General features: G+C 39.1%; 1 protein-coding gene across 3 annotated transcripts in view; it reads left to right on the top strand.

Annotated features, from left to right (window-relative positions):
• Ift57 (intraflagellar transport 57) overlaps positions 1–20,543 on the top strand; it is a 58,087-nt gene that overhangs the window by 24,449 nt on the left and 13,095 nt on the right. For all 3 annotated transcript variants that reach the window (XM_041673046.1, XM_041673045.1, XM_041673047.1), the window contains exon 6: positions 2,462–2,584. In XM_041673046.1, coding sequence (XP_041528980.1) covers positions 2,462–2,584 — 123 coding nt within the window. The remainder of the gene's footprint in view (positions 1–2,461; positions 2,585–20,543) is intronic.

Genomic DNA, 20,543 nt, shown 5'->3' with positions numbered 1-20,543 from the left:
AGTGTTTAAATGGGCACTGTGGTACCTGAGGTCCAATCTTGAGTTATTTCCACTTTGATGTCCACGTTTTACTGTGACAAATACTTATAGTTTAAAAAAAAGTACTTTATTGTTTAAAAAACAATCATTTTGAGGCCTTCTAAATAGAATAGACCTGAATAAATGCAAAATATACATAATAAAGTATGTATGCACACATTAGTTATCCATCCTCAGATAGTGGGGATAGGAGTATGAAGCAGTATGTGCTCTCTTGAGTCTATCAGGACTTGCTAATAGGTAGGGGATGTAAAGCTGTTTCAGCAGTGCTGCAGTCCCGTGAGTGACATCAGTTACTAGAGACCTCAGGCTTCCACAGAAATGCAAACTGCTGTAGGTAGACATTGAAGAGATGTCTTTCAACGGCCTACAATTCACATTGTAACTTCACTGTGTTATTTACATCGTTTCTAAAGTTTTACGTTTGTATAGTGTTTATTGTTGAATTTTATATTATAGAGCATTTCAAATGTAACAAAATTAGAATTAGATATGACCCCTTATGCACCATTGCCTTTTTTAAAGTTGTTAATATTTTTTTTCAGTGATGTTTTACCTATGCTTACTTTTTTTTTTGTCCCAAAATATTTTCAGGTGCATTTCAAACATCATTCAACTCATCTCTAAAACCTTGGCATATATTCTAACTAGGAAGGTTTGTTTTTAATATTACCAGCACACAAAGCTGTACCCCTAGAATTAATCATTTTCTAACATCCAGCAATTTCTGATACCTTGACTGTCTTAACCCTATCACTTAGTGGTGAGAGGGGTGGGGCTCAATCAGTAAAATGCTTTTTATGCAGACATGAAAAAAGCAAGGTGCTGCAGTTCACATCTGTAACCCCGGCACCGAGGAGCAGAGGCACACATGATGTCAGAGGCTGCTCATTCATTTCTGACCACTCTGACTTGAAGTAATCACACACAAACTATATTATTTGAATCACTGCTTGACCAATCACTTAAGTATATTGTTGCTTCTTGTATTTTAAATCAACCCATTTTTATTATTTTATATTTTACCACGAGGCTTGTGGCCTACTGGCAAGGTTCCTGCTGATGGCTCACATTTTTCTCCTCTGGCGGCTACATGGCACCTCACTTACTCCACCTTTTCTTTCTCTCTCTCTCTCTCTCTCTCTCTCTCTCTCTCTCTTTCTCTCTCTCTCTCTCTCTCCATACACATATACGTGTGTGTGTGTGTGTGTGTGTGTAATGTAATGATCAGGTATGTTGGCAAGCCCCTAGAACCCTAGTACTAGAGGGTAGAAACATAGTTTCTGACAGCTCCCTGGCCAGCTAGCCTAGAAAAAAAAAAAAAAATCAGGTGCTCCAGGTTCAATGAAAGTCATGTCTCACAAAAAAAAAAAAAAAAAAAGGAAGGAAGGAAGGAAGGAAAAGGAAGGAAGAGAAAGAAGAAAGCAATGGCGTAAGATATCTCATTTTAAGCCCTGACCTTTACTTATGCACTTAAGTAGCAGGCATACACTCACCACACACACACACACACACACACACTCACAATCACTTGGGTGCAAAAACCATATTTTTAAATTAAAATAAAATATTTTGCATATTATTTTTAATTAGAATTCATATAAGGTTCATGTACTTAATTTTTATGCTTCCTGTATCTTTTATCATATATAACTATTTAATTTTTCTTTAAAATCACTTATCAAGGAATTTAAAGAAAAAAATCTGCCTTCAAAATTAATGCTTTGGGCTTTGTTTTTAAATCATTAAAGTGTAAATTCTCTACAATCTTTGATCCTGATATCTAATGCTAAAATATGAAAGGCTGAGAAAGCAGAGTGGGAGAGGTTCTTTCTGTCACTCAATGGCCATGAGTCACCGTTGTTATTCAAGGTCAGAAGCCAAAGGCCCCTACCCTTTGGAGTTCAAGCATGTCTACATCATGTCACATTTTAGAGTGCCCTGTACTTCGACTTAGCCAAAACATTAGTCTAGTTATGAATATATAGTTTGTAAATAATAAACACTTTGGGTCTGAAATTGTATCTCTTTTTTCTTTCCTATTTTGGCTTTGTGTTTCTGTATCACAAATCCAGCTAACATTTCCTTACCAAACCTGAGTATTTGTATTTTTCTACTGATAGCTGTTAGAATTCCTAAATGGTGTGTCCATTTGGTAAAATCATCATAGAGTTCCATCCAATATTTCCAAAGTATTATCCATTATGAAATGTTCGATATTCTCCTCATTTTAAAATACTTTTTTTGCTATTCTATCAAATTTTCTTGCAATCTGGGTAGGACGAGAGAAAAGAATTTCTACTGCACTGTAATTCTAACACTACTATCCTCAATTTAAATTGTGCAGTGCTGCTTAAATGCCTCAAGATTTTTCCAGTTCTTTTTATAAACTCCAAATCTTGTGATATCTTTCCTTTCTTAGGACATAAACGAGTCTGCCAAACAAGAAGATATTTTGGAATCTACGACAGATGCTGCGGAATGGAGTCTAGAAGTGGAGCGTGTACTACCACAGCTCAAAGTCACGATCAGGACCGACAATAAGGTACCAGAGAGAGCACAGTTGCTCCAAGAAACCACCTCATAAGGTGCTTTTAGGTTGAGAACACCCACGATTTTAAGAATGGGACAAGAGGGGCATTGGGTTAGTATCCAACTGGCCGGCCTGTGATTTTCCTGTCTCAGCAGCTCCAATGTTGAAATTATAGACATGTGCCTCCTTGCCTAGTCTGCTCTTGTCTTAACAAGAGTTTAACAAATTATTGAATGAATACTGTAATACAGTCAAAGAAGCAAGAAAAATCTGTGGAAGGAATTGGAACATATGCTATTTCACTTGGATTGAAGGACTTTTGTCAGTAACTTTAATGTAATTTGTTGAAAATTGTACTCTCTTGAGGTGAACTGGAATTCTGTGGTGATACCAGTTGATTAGAGTGAAAGATGTTTTAGAACTTGCTGCCTAGCTCAGTTTCGTGTAACGCGGATGTTGTCTTTGATAATCTGTACTGCACTTTGTGAGACTGGAAGTTAAAGCCGGGGTGAAGTTTCAGCCTGTATTCCTAGCACTCAGCTGGTTAAGGCAAGGGGATCATGAATTCTAGGTCAGTATTAAGAAGACAAGAAATATATAGTAAGACATGGGTTGGATAATTGAGCAAGGAAGCTGATTCTGAATCAAGGTACTGCTTTGTTTTTCTTTTTTATTTACGGCATTGTAAGTAATTATTTTAAAGCAAGAAATTCTCATGAACATTACTAATAATCTCTGCAAAAAGTGCTAAAGAGACAGCTGGGCTGGATAATGGGACCTGAAGAGGGATTTTCATCCATGGGGCTAAACATAAACTCAGAATTCATGAACAAAGTTCTATGGAAGATCATTACTGAAAACCATGGTTTTATGTCTATGCTCAAAGTAGACACTCTACAAAGATTGATGTCTTGAGAATCGTAGAAGAATATTCATCCTTTCAAATCTCACAACACTTAAGAAATAGCCTAGGCTGCTATAACATCCGACAGCAGGGTGAGGCTCCAAGAGTTATTCAGCAGTGTAATGCACACAAGTCTACCATGGTTAGTGCGAGAATCCTGCAGCCTTGTCACTCTGCCGACCCATCATTGTGTAGAACAGTAAGTGTGCAGCCATACTGGAGGTGAATGCTTTCTTCTCATCGCATGTGCAAATTATCTACTATTAAGATTTTTTTCTCTGATTAGATCTCTGCTAGAAATAAGGCTTTTCAAAAAGAAGTAATGTGTTTCCTTTTTTTTTATAAAAACATGCCATTTCTAGGTTTTATTTTTATTTTGTAAGAACAAACTTTCTTTTTGAAATTAAAAGTCACTATTGTTGTGATTCTAGATATAATATCATGTTAAAATAATTGTGTAGCTGAGAACAGTTTAATCCCAGAAGAAAGCAAATTTAACTTGTTTGCTTTCATTCTAAGTATACTCTTAGAGCCAGACTTGTCATTTAGAACCTAATGGGTTTGTGTTTTAACTGCAGTCATTGCCTTCCGCACACTAGAATCAACCAAGAAAGACACTCTTGCTTGGCAGAAGTAAGTGCAGTTCAGATTCTACAGTAGACCAACTCAGAATCCTGGATTTGCCAAGAATCAGTGCCCTTCTGACTTGGGAAACAATTAACTGATTTAAAATTGGACACTGACTCCCACTGCATGCCACCAGCTTATTCTCATGAAAACTGACTGTGGCAAATTATTTATACAGTCATGTATGTGAGCAACATCCCCAAGAGCAGATGTTTTGATTTCTCAGATTTTTTTTAGGATATGAGGATATTACTTTGAATATTGATTTTTATATTTATCAGTATATTGATTAAAATATACTGATAAATCCATAATAGATTGCTTTGTCAGAATTCTTTTTTTCTTTTTTTTTCCTTTTTCCCATTCAAAAATTTAGACTTCCTCCCCTCCTCCCATTCCACCCTACCCCACTTCCCCACTTACCCTCCTCCCTCCCCTTCCCTCCTTAAGAGAGGGCAGGGAATCCTGCCCTGTGGGAAGTCCAAGGCCCTCTCCCCTCCATCCAGATCTGGGAAACTGTGCATCGAAATAGACTAGACTCCCAAAAAGCCAGTACATGCAGTACAAACAGGTCCCTGTGCCATTATCAATGGCATCTCAATTCACCCCCATTGTCAGCCACATTCAGAGATTCCAGTTTGATCACATGCTTGTTCAGTCCTGGTCCAGCTGGATTTGGTGTACTCCCATTAGATCAGGCACACTGTCTCAGTGGGTGGACCAACCTCTCACGGTCCTGAATTCCTTGGTCATCTTCTCCCTCCTTCTGCTCTTCAAATGGACCTTGGGAACTCAGTTCATTGCTCTGATGAGGGTCTCTGTCTCTGTCTCCATCTGTCACCAGATGAAGAGTCTATGGTGATATTCAAGATAATCATCAATGTGATAGTGGGGCAAGGCCAGTTCAGGCACCCTCTCCTCTGCTGCCCAAGGACCTAGCTGGGGACATCCCTCTAGAGCCAGGTCTCTTGCCAATCCTAAAATGGCTCCCTTAATGTAAGATATCTTCTTCCCTGCTCCTATATCTGCCCTTCCTCCATCTCCACCCTCCCACTCCCCCACACACTCCCCAGTCTTTCCCTTATCTTTTCTTTCTCCCACTCTCCCCTTCTGCAACCCCACCCCTACCCCCACCCCCATGCTCCCAACTTTTGCCCGGCAATCTTGTTTGCTTCCAATTTCCAGGAGTATCTATATATGTTTTTCTTTGGGTTCACCTTGTTATTTGGCTTCTCTAGACTTGTGAACTATAGGCTTAATGTCCTTTCTTTATGGCTAGAGTCCACTAATGAGTGAGTACATACCACATTCATATTTTTGGGTCTGGGTTATCTCACTCAGGATAGTGTTTTCTATTTCCATCCATTTGCATGCAGAATTCAAGATGACATTGTTTTTTACCGCTGAATAGTACTCTGATGTGTAGATGTGCCACACTTTATCCATTCTTCCATTGAGGGGCATCTAGGTTGTTTCCAGGTTCTGGCTATTACAAATGGTGCTGCTATGAACATAGTTGAACAAATGCTTTTGTAGTATGATTGGGCATCTCTTGGGTCTATTCCCAAGAGTAGTATTGCTGGATCCTGAGGTAGATTGATTCCCAACTTCCTGAGAAACCGCCACACTGATTTCCAAAGTGGTTGCACAAGTTTGCATTCCCACCAGCAATGGATGAGTGTTCCCCTTACTCCACATCCTCTCCAGTGTAGGCTGTCATTAGTGTTTTTGATTTTAGCCATTCTGACAGGTGTAAGATGGTATCTCAAAGTTGTTTTGATTTGCATTTCCCTGATCGCTAAGGAGGTTGAGCATGACCTTAAGTGTCTTTTGGCCATTTGAACTTCTTCTGTTGAGAATTTTCTGTTCAGTTCAGTACCCCATTTTTTTAAATTGAGTTAATTAGAATTTTAATGTCTAGTTTCTTGAGTTCTTTATACATTTTGGAGATCAGACCTTTGTCTGATGCGGGGTTGGTGAAGATCTTCTCCCATTCTGTAGGATGCCTTTTTGTCTTAATGACAGTGTCCTTTGCTTTACAGAAGCGTCTCAGTTTCAGGAGGTCCCATTTTTTTCATTGTTGCTCTTATTGTCTGTGCTACTGGGGTTATACATAGGATGTGGTCTCCTGTGCCCATGTGTTGCAGTCTACTTCCTGCTTTCTCTTCTATCAGTTCAGTGTGTTGCATTTATATGGAGATCTTTAATCCATTTGGACTTGAGTTTTGTGCATGGTGATAGATATGGATCTATTTTCATTTTTCTACAGGTTGACATCTAGTTATTCCAGCACCATTTGTTAAAGATGCTTTCTTTCTTCCATTGCATAATTTTAGCTCCTTTGTCGAAAATCAGGTGTTCATAGGTTTGTCGGTTAATATCTGGGTCTTCGATTTGATTACATTGGTCGACGTCTCTGTTTTTATTCCAATACCAAGCTATTTTCATTACTGTAGCTCTGTAATAGAGTTTGAAGTCAGGAATGGTAATGCTTCCAGAAGTTCCTTTATTGTATAGGTTTTTTGGCTAACCTGGGTTTTTTGTTTTTTCCATATAAAGTTGATTATTGTTCTCTCAAGGTCGATGAAGAAAAAAATTGTTGGAATTTTGATGGGGATTGCATTGAATTTATAGATTGCCTTTGGTAGAATTGCCATTTTTACTATGTTGATCCTACCCATCCAAGAGCATGGGAGATCGTTCCATTTTCTGGTGTCCTCTTCAATTTCTTTCTTCAAAGCCTTAAAGTTCTTGTCAAGTAGATCTTTGCTTACTTGGTTAGTGTTACCCCAAGATACTTTATTCTATTTTGGCTATCATTAAAGGTAAAGTTTCTCTGAATTCCCTCTCTGCTTCTCTATCCTTTGTGTATAGGAGGGCTACTGATTTTTTTTTTTAGTTGATCTTGTATCCTGCCACATCACTGAAGTATTTATCAGCTGTAGGAGTTCTTTGGTAGAGTTTTTGCAGTCATTGATGTACACTATCATATTATCTGCAAATAACGAAGTTTGACTTCTTCCTTTCCCAATCGAATCCCCTTGATATCCTTATGTTGTCTTATTGCTACTGCTAGAACTTCAAGTACTATGTTGAAAAGATATGGTGAGAGTGGACAACCTTGTCTTGTTCCTGATTTTAGTGGAATGGCTTTGAGTTTTTCTCCATTTAATTTGATGTTAGCTGTTGGTTTGTTGTATATTGCTTTTATTATATTTAGGTATGACCCTTGTATCCCTAACCTCTCTAAGATCGTTATCATAAAGGGGTGTTGAATTTTGTCAAATGCTTTTCAGCATCTAATGAAATGGTCATATGGTTTTTTCTTTGTTTATTTATATGATGAATTACATTGAAAGATTTTTGTATGTTGAATCAGCCCTGCGTCTCTGGGATAAAGCCTACTTGATCATAATGGATAATTTTTTGGATGTGTTCTTGAATTCGGTTTACCAGTATTTTATTGAGAATTTTTGCATTGATGTTCATGAGTGAGATTGTTCTGTAATTCTCTTTCTTGGTTGAGTCTTTGTGTGGTTTTGGTATCAGGGTAACTGTAGCTTCATAAAAAGAGTTTGGCAATGCCTCTTCTGTTTCTATATTGTGAAACACATTAAGGAGTATAGGTATCAGCTCTTCTTGAAAGTTCTGGTAAAATTCTGCATTAAAACCATCTGATCCTGGGCGTTTTTTGGTTGGAAGGTTTTTTATGACAGCTTCTATTTCCTCACAACTTATAGGTCTATTTAAATTATTCACCTGGTCTTGGTTCAATTTTGGCATATGGTATTTATCTAAAAACAAGTCCATTTCTTTTACATTTTCCAACTTTGTGACATATAGGCTTTTGTAGTAAGACCTAATGATTTTCTGAATTTCCTTAGTGTCTGTTGTTATGTCTCCCTTTTCATTTCTGATCTTGTTGATTTGCATGTTCTCTCTCTGCCTTTGAATTAGTTTGGATAGGGGTTTGTCAATCTTGTTGATTTTCTCAAAGAACCAGCTCTTTGTTTCATTGATTCTTTGGATTGTTTTCTGTGTTTCTATTTTATTGATTTCAGCCCTCAGTTTGATTATTTCCAGTCTTCTACTTCTCCTGGGTGAGTATGCTTCTTTTTTTTTCTAGAGCTTTCAGCTGTGCTGTTAAGTCTCTAATGTGAGCTTTCTCCATTTTTTTAATGTGGGCACTTAGTGCTATGAACTTTCCTCCTAGCACTGCTTTCATAGTGTCCCATAAGTTTGGATATGTTGTGTCTTTGTTTTCTTTGAATTCAAGGAAGACTTTAATTTCTTTCATAATGTTACATTTAAAGTCTTTTTCTTCTATTTCTTCTGGATTAGGGTGTTCAAGTCTTCCTGTAGTATGTTCATTGGATTCTGGTATTATCATGTTTCTTTTCAGATTGCTGGAAGAATTCTTGCATTGGCGCCTGCCCATCTCTTCCTTCAAATGTTGTTAGGAGAGTCTTGGAGGCTTGGTCCAATCTTTGCTGTGGCTAACTGTATACTTGGGGATTTTCTTGGTCTGCCCACTCTTAGGTCCCCTCATTTCTGGAGTTGGCTCTCAGATCCTCTCCATCCTGAAGTAGGCTATGGTGGTGGATCTAAGGACCTCGCAGATGGAAAGAAGTGCTTGGGGGGCAAGCTGGGATGGGATAAGTAGAGAAAGGCAGTAGCTGGACAAAAGCCCCACTAAATGACCAGAAATTTTAGGGGATTGGAGGCTGCCTGTGCTCCCTTCCCACGGCGTCCAGCCGGCCAGTTGGGCACACACTCACCCTTCCAGATGGATCTTCTGGTACAGGATCAGGGCCACTTGCTGGCCAGGGACCTTGCAGACAAAAGGGCGGGTTTGCTAGGTGCAGGCTCAGTGGAACAAAGAAACTCCTGCAGAAGTTGCACTCACCTCAGCCCCCTTTGTCAGAATTCTTTTCTGGGACATTTGATCCTTGTAGCTAGTGCTTCACAGCAGCTTTTCTCTGAGTCTTTCAGATGCGCCAAAGGGAGAGCATAGCACTTACATCAATATGTTTGTACCTTAAGAAAATGAGATTATACAATGACTTAAAAGCCTTAAGAATCTAGTGAATAGAAAATGGGTTATTGTTTTTCAAAAATTAAAAAAATCAAAATTAACTTAGATATATATGAGGTGTCCTCTCAGACCCCTTGTCATTGACAGTTGCTGCAGCTTCAGGGCATGTCCTACTTTGCCCTCACTCTTGACCCTGTCCAGATCACAGCCTTTATTTGGCCAATAACCTTTCACTCAGCACAGGCTACTTGGGGGCATTTAGAAACCATTTTTATTTCATTTCATGTTTGAAGGAAGAAAAAAGAAATCAAATATTTGGTGAGTCAATGTTTTACTGGTTATGTATTAATATTTGAATAGCTTAGAGATTCTGGGAGGCATATAATAAAGGGTCTCATTATTTAAACTCATTATAAATTTATTTTAAATGACCTTACATTAGTAGTAAATAAGTCTCATATTTGTCTGCCACAGGATAATTTTTTTTTTTTACTTTTCCTCTCAAGCTAAGTTTATTGCTTCTATGCTTTCTTGCAGAGAATTAAAAAGAAAACAAGAAGGGACTATTTTAGTTTGGGAATATGCTTTTTACATATTGCATTTGTGTCCACCAGATTCCATCATATGCCAATATTTTCTTTTGTATCCTTTCCATTATGATGCAATTGGTTCTTTTTGCCAAAGTAGCATGTATCTGTTATATTGCACTACTTGCTACTGTTGCCTGTTCCCAAAGAATAGAAACTAATTTTAATATTAGCAGAAACAAAATAGAATTAGGAGAAGAAGTATGTGCCAAAAATACAAATAATGTGGTAGACGGCTGAAGACTGAGGTCTTGCTGGATGCTAAGCTGAATAAAATTAAAAAGCTTCAGGACAGAAAAGGAAGAAGTCAGAGGAAGAAACAGCCTAAAGGATTAGAAGAAAAAAAAAAAACGGCCAGGAAAGAAATATCCAACCTATAGGATTGGAAAAGATACATCTAACACAGAATTATTATCTAACATCTGTTTAAAAAAAAAAAACTCAAAACCTTGCCAAAGAAAACATCCAGTCAACAAATGTGCTAATGAGACAGACAGTTCCTCAGACAGGAAGTACAAATGGCCAATAAGCATGCAAAGTTAAAAAAAAAAAAAACTACAACATTCTCAGTTATCAGAGAAAAGCAAATTAAATCAGCATTAAAATTCTATCTCATCCTAGTTAGAATAGCTATCATTAGGAAAACAATAACAAACACTAGCAAGGCTGGGCCCTGGTAGGGACCCTTATTTACTGCTGATGGAAATATAAACAGATGAAACATTATGGAACTCAGCATCAAAGTTCCTCAAGACAAGCTTTGATTAGTAATGCCAACTATACAGCTCCTGGCGTATTCCCGAAGGACACTAGGTCAGCAAACCACAGAGGCACTTGCACATCCATGTGCATCGCAGCGCTTTTCACTTATACAGGTTCTAGAAACAGCCTAGATGTGCCTCAACAAATGAATTAGTCAAGAAAATGTATAAATGTGTAATAGAGTTTTCTTCAGCAGTAAACAAGTAAATTATATCATTGGCAGGAAAATGGGTGCTACAGGAGATCGTTATATTATGGAAAATAGAAAATAGTAACTCAGATGAATATTGCATGGTAGAATATGGATACATAAAATTATATTATGCTGGCTAGTTTTGTATCAACTTGACACAGCTAGAGTCATCTGAGAGGAGAGAGCTCAATTGAGAAATTGTTTCCATACTATCAAGCTGTAAACAAGCCTATAGGGCATTTTCTGAATGATTCATGGGAATGGGGTCCAACCCATTGTTGTGGAGGCAGCCCTGGGCTGATGGCCCTGGTTTCTAAAGAAGGCAGGTTGAGCAAGTCATGAGGAGCAAGCCAGAAAGCAGTACCGCAAGCCAGTAAACAGCCTTCGTAGTGGCTTCTGCACCAACTCCTTCCTCCAGATCCCTGCCACCTTTGAGTTCCTGTTCTAATTTCCTTTGATGACAAATGTGCTGTGGAGCTATAAACCAAATAAACCCTTTCCTCCCAAGTTGCTTTGGACATGGCGTTTTATCACAACAATAGAAAACTCCAAGACACACATGTGCATGTGCACACACACACACATGACTATATATTTTTTCCTATAGCATGTATATATGGAAGTTGCAGAGACATTGTCTGAGGGAAGGAAGGAAATTAGAAGGAGAGAGGGGTCAAGTCTCCAGGCCATAGCATGTATAGCTAGAACAGTATCTAGGCCACAACATACTTTCAGTCAAAAGAGTCTCTAGGCCTCAGCATGTGTAGTCAACAGTCTTAGGCTACAATATGTACAGTCAGAACAGCCTTAGACATAGCATGTACAGTCAGAATAGCCTTAGACAACAGCATGAACAGCCAGAACAGCCTTAGACAACAGCTTGTACAGTCAGAACAGCCTTAGACAACAGCATGTCCAATCAGAACAGTCTTAGACAACAGCATGTACAATCAGAACAATCTTAGACAACAACATGTACAATCAGAACAGTCTTAGGCTGCAGCATGTACAATCAGAACAGTCTTAGCTGCAGCATGTACAGTCAGAACAGTCTTAGGCTGCAGCATGTACAGTCAGAACAGTCTTAGCTGCAGCATTGCAGTCAGAACACTCTTAGCTGCAGCATGTTCAATCAGAATAGTCTCTATTTTGAAGCTAATTTACTTCAGAATCTTTCTATGAATATTATTCATGATAATTATTAAAGGAAATTTTTTCCTAAGTGACTGAATCATTTCCAAAAGTATAACAATTTTTTAAAAATTTTAAGTGACTCAGTTGACAAGGTCCTGAGATATTCCAAAGAATTCTGCATGCCCAGCACTTCTGAGATGTGAATGAATGTTTGTTTAGATTTTCATCGTCTGTGTTACTGATGACTTGATAACTTTGAATCTCTAGAGTATTCTATTTTCTTGAGAGATCTCTCTCTCCTCTTTTTTTCCTCCTATTCAGATGGGACCAACCAGGGCTCTTTTTTTCTGAGCTCACTATATCAAGGGGCTCAGCCACCATCTCTTAATTACATTTGACAGAGCCTCAAAGGCTGGTAGGGAGGTTTAAAATATTCTGTTAGCAGAACAAATGGACGCTTCAGGGACTGGGAATCTGTAGTACAGTAAGAGCTGAAGCAGACATCCTACACAATCAGTTGTGTAGGGCAGTGTCTTAATAAGGGTTCCCTGTGGCTGTGATAAAATACCCTGAGGAAAGCTCCTTAAGGAAGAAAAGGGTTTTTTTTTTTTCTTTTGACTCACAGTTCAGGAGTGCAGTGCATATTGGGAAGAGTCAAAGCAGCAGGAACTTGAAGTTGCTGGCCACACTTCATTGACAGCCAAGAAGCAGAGAATGATGGATGAAGGAAGGCTGCTGCTCAGCTCCCTTTCTTCCCTTCCACAGTTAAGGATCCTAGCCAGGGAGTGGCACAACCTACTGTGAGCTTGTCTTCTCACCTCAATTGACGTGATCAATATAGTCACCCACAGTTACCCAGATGACCGCCTCCTGATGATTCCACAGTCTTACAAATTGACAAGTGATACTCACCATCGCAGGGAGGACATGGCTTTGTCTGCAGGCTAGTTCCAAATTGGAAGGGCTTGACCTAGGACTGGGAGGGGCTAATTACTACAAAGTCCATGACTTAGTTTCTTGGACCAGATGCTGTACCGGGTGGATTAGAATTCTGGCTTGGTGTGTGTCTTGGCATTGTCGTTGCCTATTTGTGTACTAGTTGACCTAAGGGAAAATGACTTCTAATGGTGTTTTGTTTTCTTTGCTACAGTAGAAACCAAGTGATAAGTCTGGAGTGTAGCCTCCAGCCCCTGGCATCCATCCCAGCCTCTCTGACCTGGGAGTTGCTTTGGTCTCGACTCCAAATCCCAGTATGCCAGAGATCAGGACCTCTCCCACAGGGTATTTAAGTGGGCTCCCAGAGGAGAAACACATGGTTCTGGGTTTGCATGCGCTTGGTCACCCGAGAGTGCTGTACTTAATAAAATGATGGGCATTTTGATTTGGTTTGATCTAACCTAATTGGATTTCTTTGCGCCAACGGAGCTGCCCTGTCTTATTATTTTTTCTTAACACCAAGTAAATACTACTAATATTTATTCTTATTCCTCAAAAATGAGGAAAAACAGGAAGTGTGAAATCAGTTTTCAACTAAATTTTAACATAGGCTTTTTTCTTCAATTATGCAGTTCTTATTTCTAAAAGATTGTACATTACGATGATTTAATATTAGGTATTTAATGGAATGAACAAATGTTCTAATATGCTTCAATGCCCCATGGATATAGTAATTAAAAATTTGATTAATGTCTTAAATAGATTTTTTTTCCAAATTATAATTAAATGTTTCCTGCTTTGTTTTTCTAAGAGATAGTTGGGTAGGTACCTCCTTCCTTTTGCCAAAATGTCTCAAGTAATTATGTAAATCTTCAGATTCATTACAAGGAATTTAGATGAAGTGATTATTTTTGAATGCTTTGGAAGTATTACAACATATATTTCTAATTATTTTAAAGCTCTGATTCACTGAACTGTTTTTATAGACCTTCCTGTCCTGCGGCATCTGACTTTGCTGAACTGTCATCAGAAGAACCTTAAATTTTAAGTTTCAACTCCACACAATTGAATTTTGTTTTGAAGTAAATAAAGCACCCAGGTGTTGCCTTAGGTGACTACAGCGGGAGACCTTTTGGGAAGAGTCATTGTAATAGGATAAAACCACTGCAATAGTTTTGAGCCTTTGGGCTCCTCCATCACCATGAGAGCTAAGAACCTAAGAGGGAGAAGAGGGCCTTCATTAATCAGCAGGTAGAATTCCATTTAAATGAACCTGGAGGGACTACAGAATTACTATATTAGATCTCAGTCTCTTCAAATCGGAAGCTAAGTCCTGCAGAAAGTTACAGGGGGAGGCTCTTTCTTTTTATTATTGCAGACAAATCTGTACCTGGGAGGAACTGAGAGCATGTCTCTCATTCCAAAGCAATAGAGAAACTAGCTTTCTTGGCTTTATGCCTATCAGCATTTGTATACAGCGTGAGATGGTGTTAGCAAAGGTTAACTTTTCTAAATATTTATGTATTGTTATAGTTTGGGAATGGGAGCATTTCTTAAGACTTATTCTTTTGTTTTGGGTGGAAAATAGTGATAGGATTCTTGCATCCAGAAGCCAAGAGATATAATGTATTCTGTGGGCTAGAATACAGGAATGGATTTCATCCATGTACGTGATCATTATTAACACAGGATTCTGTCTGATATTTGCATAGTGCAGAAACTGCATTTATAATTCTTAGAGATTTTTCTGGTAGACCTTCTATTAAAAAATATTCATGTAATTTAAAGAAAAATAAGACACCCAATTTTAAAAGTCAGCTTTAGCAATTATAGCAACAAATGTAAATACAGGTGGCAATAAGTTGATCTCCATGAGGCTCCATGCAGGAGTAATAGCTCCAATTACTGTCACAAATGTTTGTAATTGTATCTATTGCCGCCAGACAATAAATGCTTTTTAATATAACAGGGCCATAAATGTACATGGTGCTGTTGTTTAAACAAAATACCATTTTCAGTAAATTTATCCTTGAAACACCTGCTATAATCAAAAAGAGGTGAATGCTATCAAAATAAACTGCCTAAATTAACTAGACACACATACATTTTTAGAACAGCCGGCATGATTACTCAGCTGCCACATCATCTCAGAACGAGGGAAAATACTCGCTGATGGACTTTTATAGCAAGCATTCTTCAAAAGAGATTGCACAAAGCAGCTATTCTTTGGGACTGCTGTATTATTTCAAGCAAGATATGATTTTGTGCACTGGAAGTTGTATTTGCAAGGTCAGCTGTTTGATTTGGGTTTTGTATTTGCTTTGTTGCATATCATCATGGATAGATACCACGTGGTGGAAAAGGTTTATTGTGCTTAAAATTATACAGCATAATACAGCAAAGGAGTGGAGACAAAGCCAGTCTCCCCGATTAACCACAAGATCCTAAGTTGTTCTGTCTTTGCCTTGCTTAATGCTCTGGATATTGTTTGTTTAAGCATGGCTGCTGATGCCTGCCTTTCTGTTTACCTTGAATGTGATAAATGTTTAAACGGGACCAGGTAAAGGTCCCATGTATCACAAATTAAAATAGAAGTCAGAATAGTTTTGCTTTAGTGACCACCATTAGCTGTAACTAAAGAGCATCAGCAGTGATGGCATTACAAAGAAATAACCAGTGAAAACTGCATGCTCCGTTAGTACTGCAGCGGCAAGAGACTAATGCCTCGCTGCCCACAGACCTCAGATAGACACCTGTGATTGAAAGCAGTGAATTAATATATATTGATTATAATTAAAATGTCTAGACTGCCTAAATATTTCATTATTGTAAAGTATGATTTAATGTTTCCCTTGAATTGCTTGATATAAAATATGAATTGGAGCAGAAACCATTTGTCACATGGACGTCCTACAAAATGTAGTTTTTATTGGCTTGACTCATTTTTCCTAATCAGCCTGTTAGAGTCATTCTCACTATTACTATGTTTTATTTGAAATTTCTTAATATTTGAACAAAATTTTATCCCCATGGTTTTTATTTCATTATTTTTGCCTGTTTTTTTTTTTATACCAAAGAAATTATTTCTGTTTCTTGGTTCTTTGAAAATATAGAAGATAACTATTTTTTGTTTGTTTCCTGGAAGGATGTTGAATGTTGGTCTGAGATCTAAGTTTTGATTGGCAGACTCTTTAACTTGGGTGGAACTGTTGTTAGAGCCTTGATGCAAATGGAGTCCCCTGGGAAGAGGGACTCAAGGGATGGCCCAGATGAGTTTGGTCTGCTGCCAGATCTATGGATGCCACATCATCTCAGAATGAGGGAAAATTGTTTTGACTTGTTGGTTGATTTGGGAGGGCCCAACCCTCTGTGGGCAGTGGCACTCTTGGGAAGGCTGTCCCGGGTTGTGGAAGAAAGCTATCTGAACACAAACCGGAGAGAATAATTCAGTAAGCAGCCTTTCTCCATGGTTTCAGCGTCAGTTCCTGTGTGGGCTCCTGTCCTGACTTCTGGCTCTGATGAATCCTGGAAGAGTAGCATGAAATGAACGCTTTCCTCCCCTAGGTTACTGTTGGTTGATATTTATCCCAGCAGGCACCCAAACAGGAGTGAGTGGCAAGCTTAATCACCAGTTCTCCACAGTAGTTACTCAGCATCTCATGAGATCAGTTCTTATTGCTAACTTGACCTGTGAGTGTTTGCCCTGGGAGATCTCGACTCTGGGCATTTCTTTCTGATGTCTGGAGGCCCTCAGCAAGGTGTACTCAATCATAGAAAAGAAGTGCAGCCTGGGATCGCCATGAATAACAAGTTTCAGTTAGCGCGTGAAGGCTCTTCAGTGGCAGGTGGTATTCGGTAAAGATAACCACTGCGCCAGTTAGAGGTGTTATTGCTTAACAAACAGGATTTTACCTTCAGAACTCTGGATCTCCAGTTTGATTTCGATTATATGTGGGTGTAAGGATACCTGTGCTCATTCTGAAAGCCAGGCTTTGCCACTGTGTACATGCTTGAGGGTTCTCTGCATTGAGGAGAATAGCCAGAAAAGACGAATTTTCACAAACAGCAGTACTAATGGTGATTACTCCCACACCCCTGAAACAAAGCAGCTACAACACACACTACATATATGTACAGCAGCTGTCTCCATGTCCATAGAGTTGTGTTCAGAGGTCCCCAGTGGGCGCTTGTACTGGCCACAGGTCTGAAGGCAGCAAAAACAGCCAGCCATGGATTAAAACCATGAGGCCAAAGAAAGCTTTCTCCCTTAAGTTGATTTTTCTTGAGTCATTTGTCAAATTGATGAGGAGCTGACTAATGCAATGGCTCACTCCACTTAACATAATGTCCTCTGTTTCATCACAATTACAGCGGCTGCCAACCCCATTCCTGTTCATGCCACCAAGCATTCTGTTGTAATTATGCACATTTTCTTTATGCATTGCTCCACCTCTGGACTCCCCACCACGTGCCCCTTTCAACTTCACGCCCTCTTTTTTTTTTTTTTTTTTTTTTTTTTTGCTTAATAACTCACTGAGTCCAACCAGTGCTGAGTTCTATGCACTCAGTTGTAGACAATCACTGAAGCACGATCCACCTGCTGTGGACCACACCCCGCAAGAAAACCGACTCTCCTTTTTTCAGATGCCATCAACTGTCACTATCTGCTTGCTTGGCTAGGGGTAGAGGCTTCCTTGTCCTCCCCTCCCCATGTCCGGGTGCTGACTGCCTTGACTCTGTGCAGCTCTTGTTTAGGCAACCACTGCTGCTGTGTGTGCCCACACTACCAGGAGCACTCATGCCACCGTGTGCATTCAGAGGTCAAAGGACAACTTTAGGAAGTTGGTTTTCTCTATCGACTCTTAAGTCAATTCCAGAAATCAAACTTTGGTCACCAGATTTGTCTTATAAAAAGGAACCTCTACCCACTAAGCCATCTTGCTGGTTTGATGGATTTCATTTGATCATGGTGAATGTGTGTGTGTGTGTGTGTACATATGTACATGCAAACATACATGAGACAGTAACTTTCTCTAAACCTGGAGTTCATTATTTCAGCTAACCTGGCTGCCAGCAAGCCCCTGTGATCTGCCTGTCTCTACTCCCACCCCTGCAGCCCCAACGCTGGAGTTAGAGATCAGTGCCTACATGCACAACATTGGGTGAGGATCCGAACTCAGACCCTCATGCTTGCATAGCAAGCACTTTTCCATTGAGCCATCTCCCCAACCTATTATACTTTATTTTATTGTGACCTCTTTATATTTGCTAAATTTCTTGCTCAGATTTAAGTTCTTTTCCTTATTTTATCAAGCTTTTCAAATTTCTTATATTTCCTTAAGCTTCCTTTAAAGTCATCCTTTAAAAATTTTTTCCAAACAATTTGTCTATTCCCTCTTCTAGCTAGGGTCTATAGCTAGAAAGTTACTATGTTTCTTTGAAGGCATGATTTAACCTTTCTTTTTCATACTATACATGTTATTTGTGCATCCGATCTGTTGACCCTGTCAACTCATATGAAGGCTTTTATATCTGAAGGCTTTCTCTTGGCAGCATGTCCTATGGTATCAGTTATATATGGTACACTGACGTGTGTCACAGATAGGCATGGTAGTACACTCACTGTATATATGTTTCAGCTGTAATAAGTGTCGGCAATGCCTCAGCTGCAGAAGTCTGTGCTATTGCCTGTCCAGCTAAGATGCAGCTGTTTGGGGTGGAGCAGGTTGCTAGTGGTCTCATAATGATACACATCAGTGGAGCTGGGGTTGCCATCACTTTGTGAAGGATGCACAGAGGAAGGGGATGTATAGGCAAGTTCAGGTATGCATGATACAGTAGGTTCAAGAGCAAAGATGGGACACCTATAAGATTAATGTATGCATGCAGAATGGCGGATCAGGCCATTCTGGTGATCCTCAGTAGATAGTGTTCCTGGCAGCAGGAACAAGGTGTTTATCAGTGTTTATACGCCCCATAGTCCGGACCACACTAGTGACCTAAAGGGGCTGGGTGTCTACTGTTTCTCAAGCACTGCACCTTTTGCAAAGATTAGTGGGGTTGTACTTGCTGCCCAGTACCTGAGTCTAGCTCAGCGTCAAAGGTGCTGACGTCCCAGAATGGTTCAATGTAGAAAAGCTTGAGAAGACACATAGTCTAAACTTTTCTCCAGGTTGTTGAGGAGCTTGTGTTCCCCAGCTGCTCCCTAAATTGTGCTAGCACTTGAGGGATAAATGCAAGTTTCTCAATTAGCAAATGTCTCAAGAGTCCACCATATTAGTAGGAAATTATATTGACCCCCTGTGAACCCAGTTTTGTCGTGTGAAGTTCCTCTTGGTTCGGGATATATTAGACTAGGAAACAGGGTGACTGATATGTACTCTGTCCCTTTCTCTCTAAGACCACATCTTTACCACATCCCTACGGAACTTCAACAACCTTCCTCACATTCTTGTTGAATAACAGACTTTTTTTTTCGGTCCTTTTGTGTTGAAGGACACATTTTTGAAATTTCAAATTTGAAATAAGAAATTTGCTCCTAACTTGCTGATGTCATCCTTCCTTTTAAGTACTGATTTTTTTTAGTATGAAATCAACCTTATATTTTGAAATAAATCCAAATACAAATTCATTTTGAGCATGTTAAGTTATTGCCTTTTTATCTTTTTTCATTACTATGTTTGGTTTGGTAATATTTTGTTTAGTATATTTATAACTCTTTTATAAAAGGTTCAAATGGTATTTATTGATCTGTGACTTGATGTTGCTCGGTTGGTTGCTTTTGGCTTTTCATACCCTTGTCAAGTTTTAATGTAATGCTATATGGGCCTTATAAAACAAATTGACTCTCTTTCTCGCTCGCTCCCTCCTCTCCCCCTCCTCCTTCCCCTTCCTTTCTCCCTCCCACTTTCCACCCCTTCATTTTTTCCTACTCTACAATACACTTTATACATGATTGTTATTTCCTTTTTAATTAAATGTTTGGGAAAATTCACTGTTCAAGCCATCTGGGTCTAGATATTTCCTAATGAGAATGTTTTTAATTATATTTGTTGATTCTGTGAACATTTTAAATTCATTTTGGACAGTTACTATATAGATTAACTCTTGTAAATTTTCAAATATTAAAAACCGTGCTAACTTTGCCTTTACTAACAGAAGCATGCTAGCCAGCTTGTAGAGAGAAGGCTCCTTTGGGCAACAGTCGGTGGCGTCTGCTGGCCTTGTTGCTGTGGGGCAGCAGCAGATCATGCTTTACGTTTGTTGTAGAGTTTGGGAGAGAGAAGTTGTTGAGATCCCACCGCCCTTTTCGAGAGCCTGCACATAGTGGCCCAGAGATCTCTCACATGCCCCACTTAAAGCTTCTACCCCCTCTGATGCCTGCTAGCAATCAAGCCCCACGACTTGAGACTTCAGAGGCTATGAAGATTCAAATTTTGTTACAAATAAGAGTAAAGTCATGCTTACCCATTGTCCTCTTCACATTTGGACTTACATTTAGTGCATTTCATTGGGATATTTATGTGATGAAAATCCACATAGGTTTGCCCTAGATGATGAATTTGCCTGTGTGACTCGGGGCTTCTACTTAAAAGTAGCTAAGCCTTTCTATCTGCATCTTAGGAGAATCTCTAGACAAAATATATATACCGAGATTCCAGCAGTTCTTGGCATAATGCTTACATCTATCAAATGCAATGCTTGTTAGCACTATAGTTGTCTTCATTAGAGTTAGAGAGACCATAGAGATCTTAATCTACACTAAAGCAAAGATGCAGCAGAAAGACTTCTGA

Source organism: Microtus oregoni, unplaced genomic scaffold (assembly GCF_018167655.1).
Source record: "Microtus oregoni isolate MIOR12 unplaced genomic scaffold, Mior012 000023F_ref0000262, whole genome shotgun sequence".
Taxonomy (NCBI): domain Eukaryota; kingdom Metazoa; phylum Chordata; class Mammalia; order Rodentia; family Cricetidae; genus Microtus; species Microtus oregoni.
Note: the sequence above shows the minus strand (reverse complement) of the source record. Positions and strands in the feature narration are given on the sequence as shown.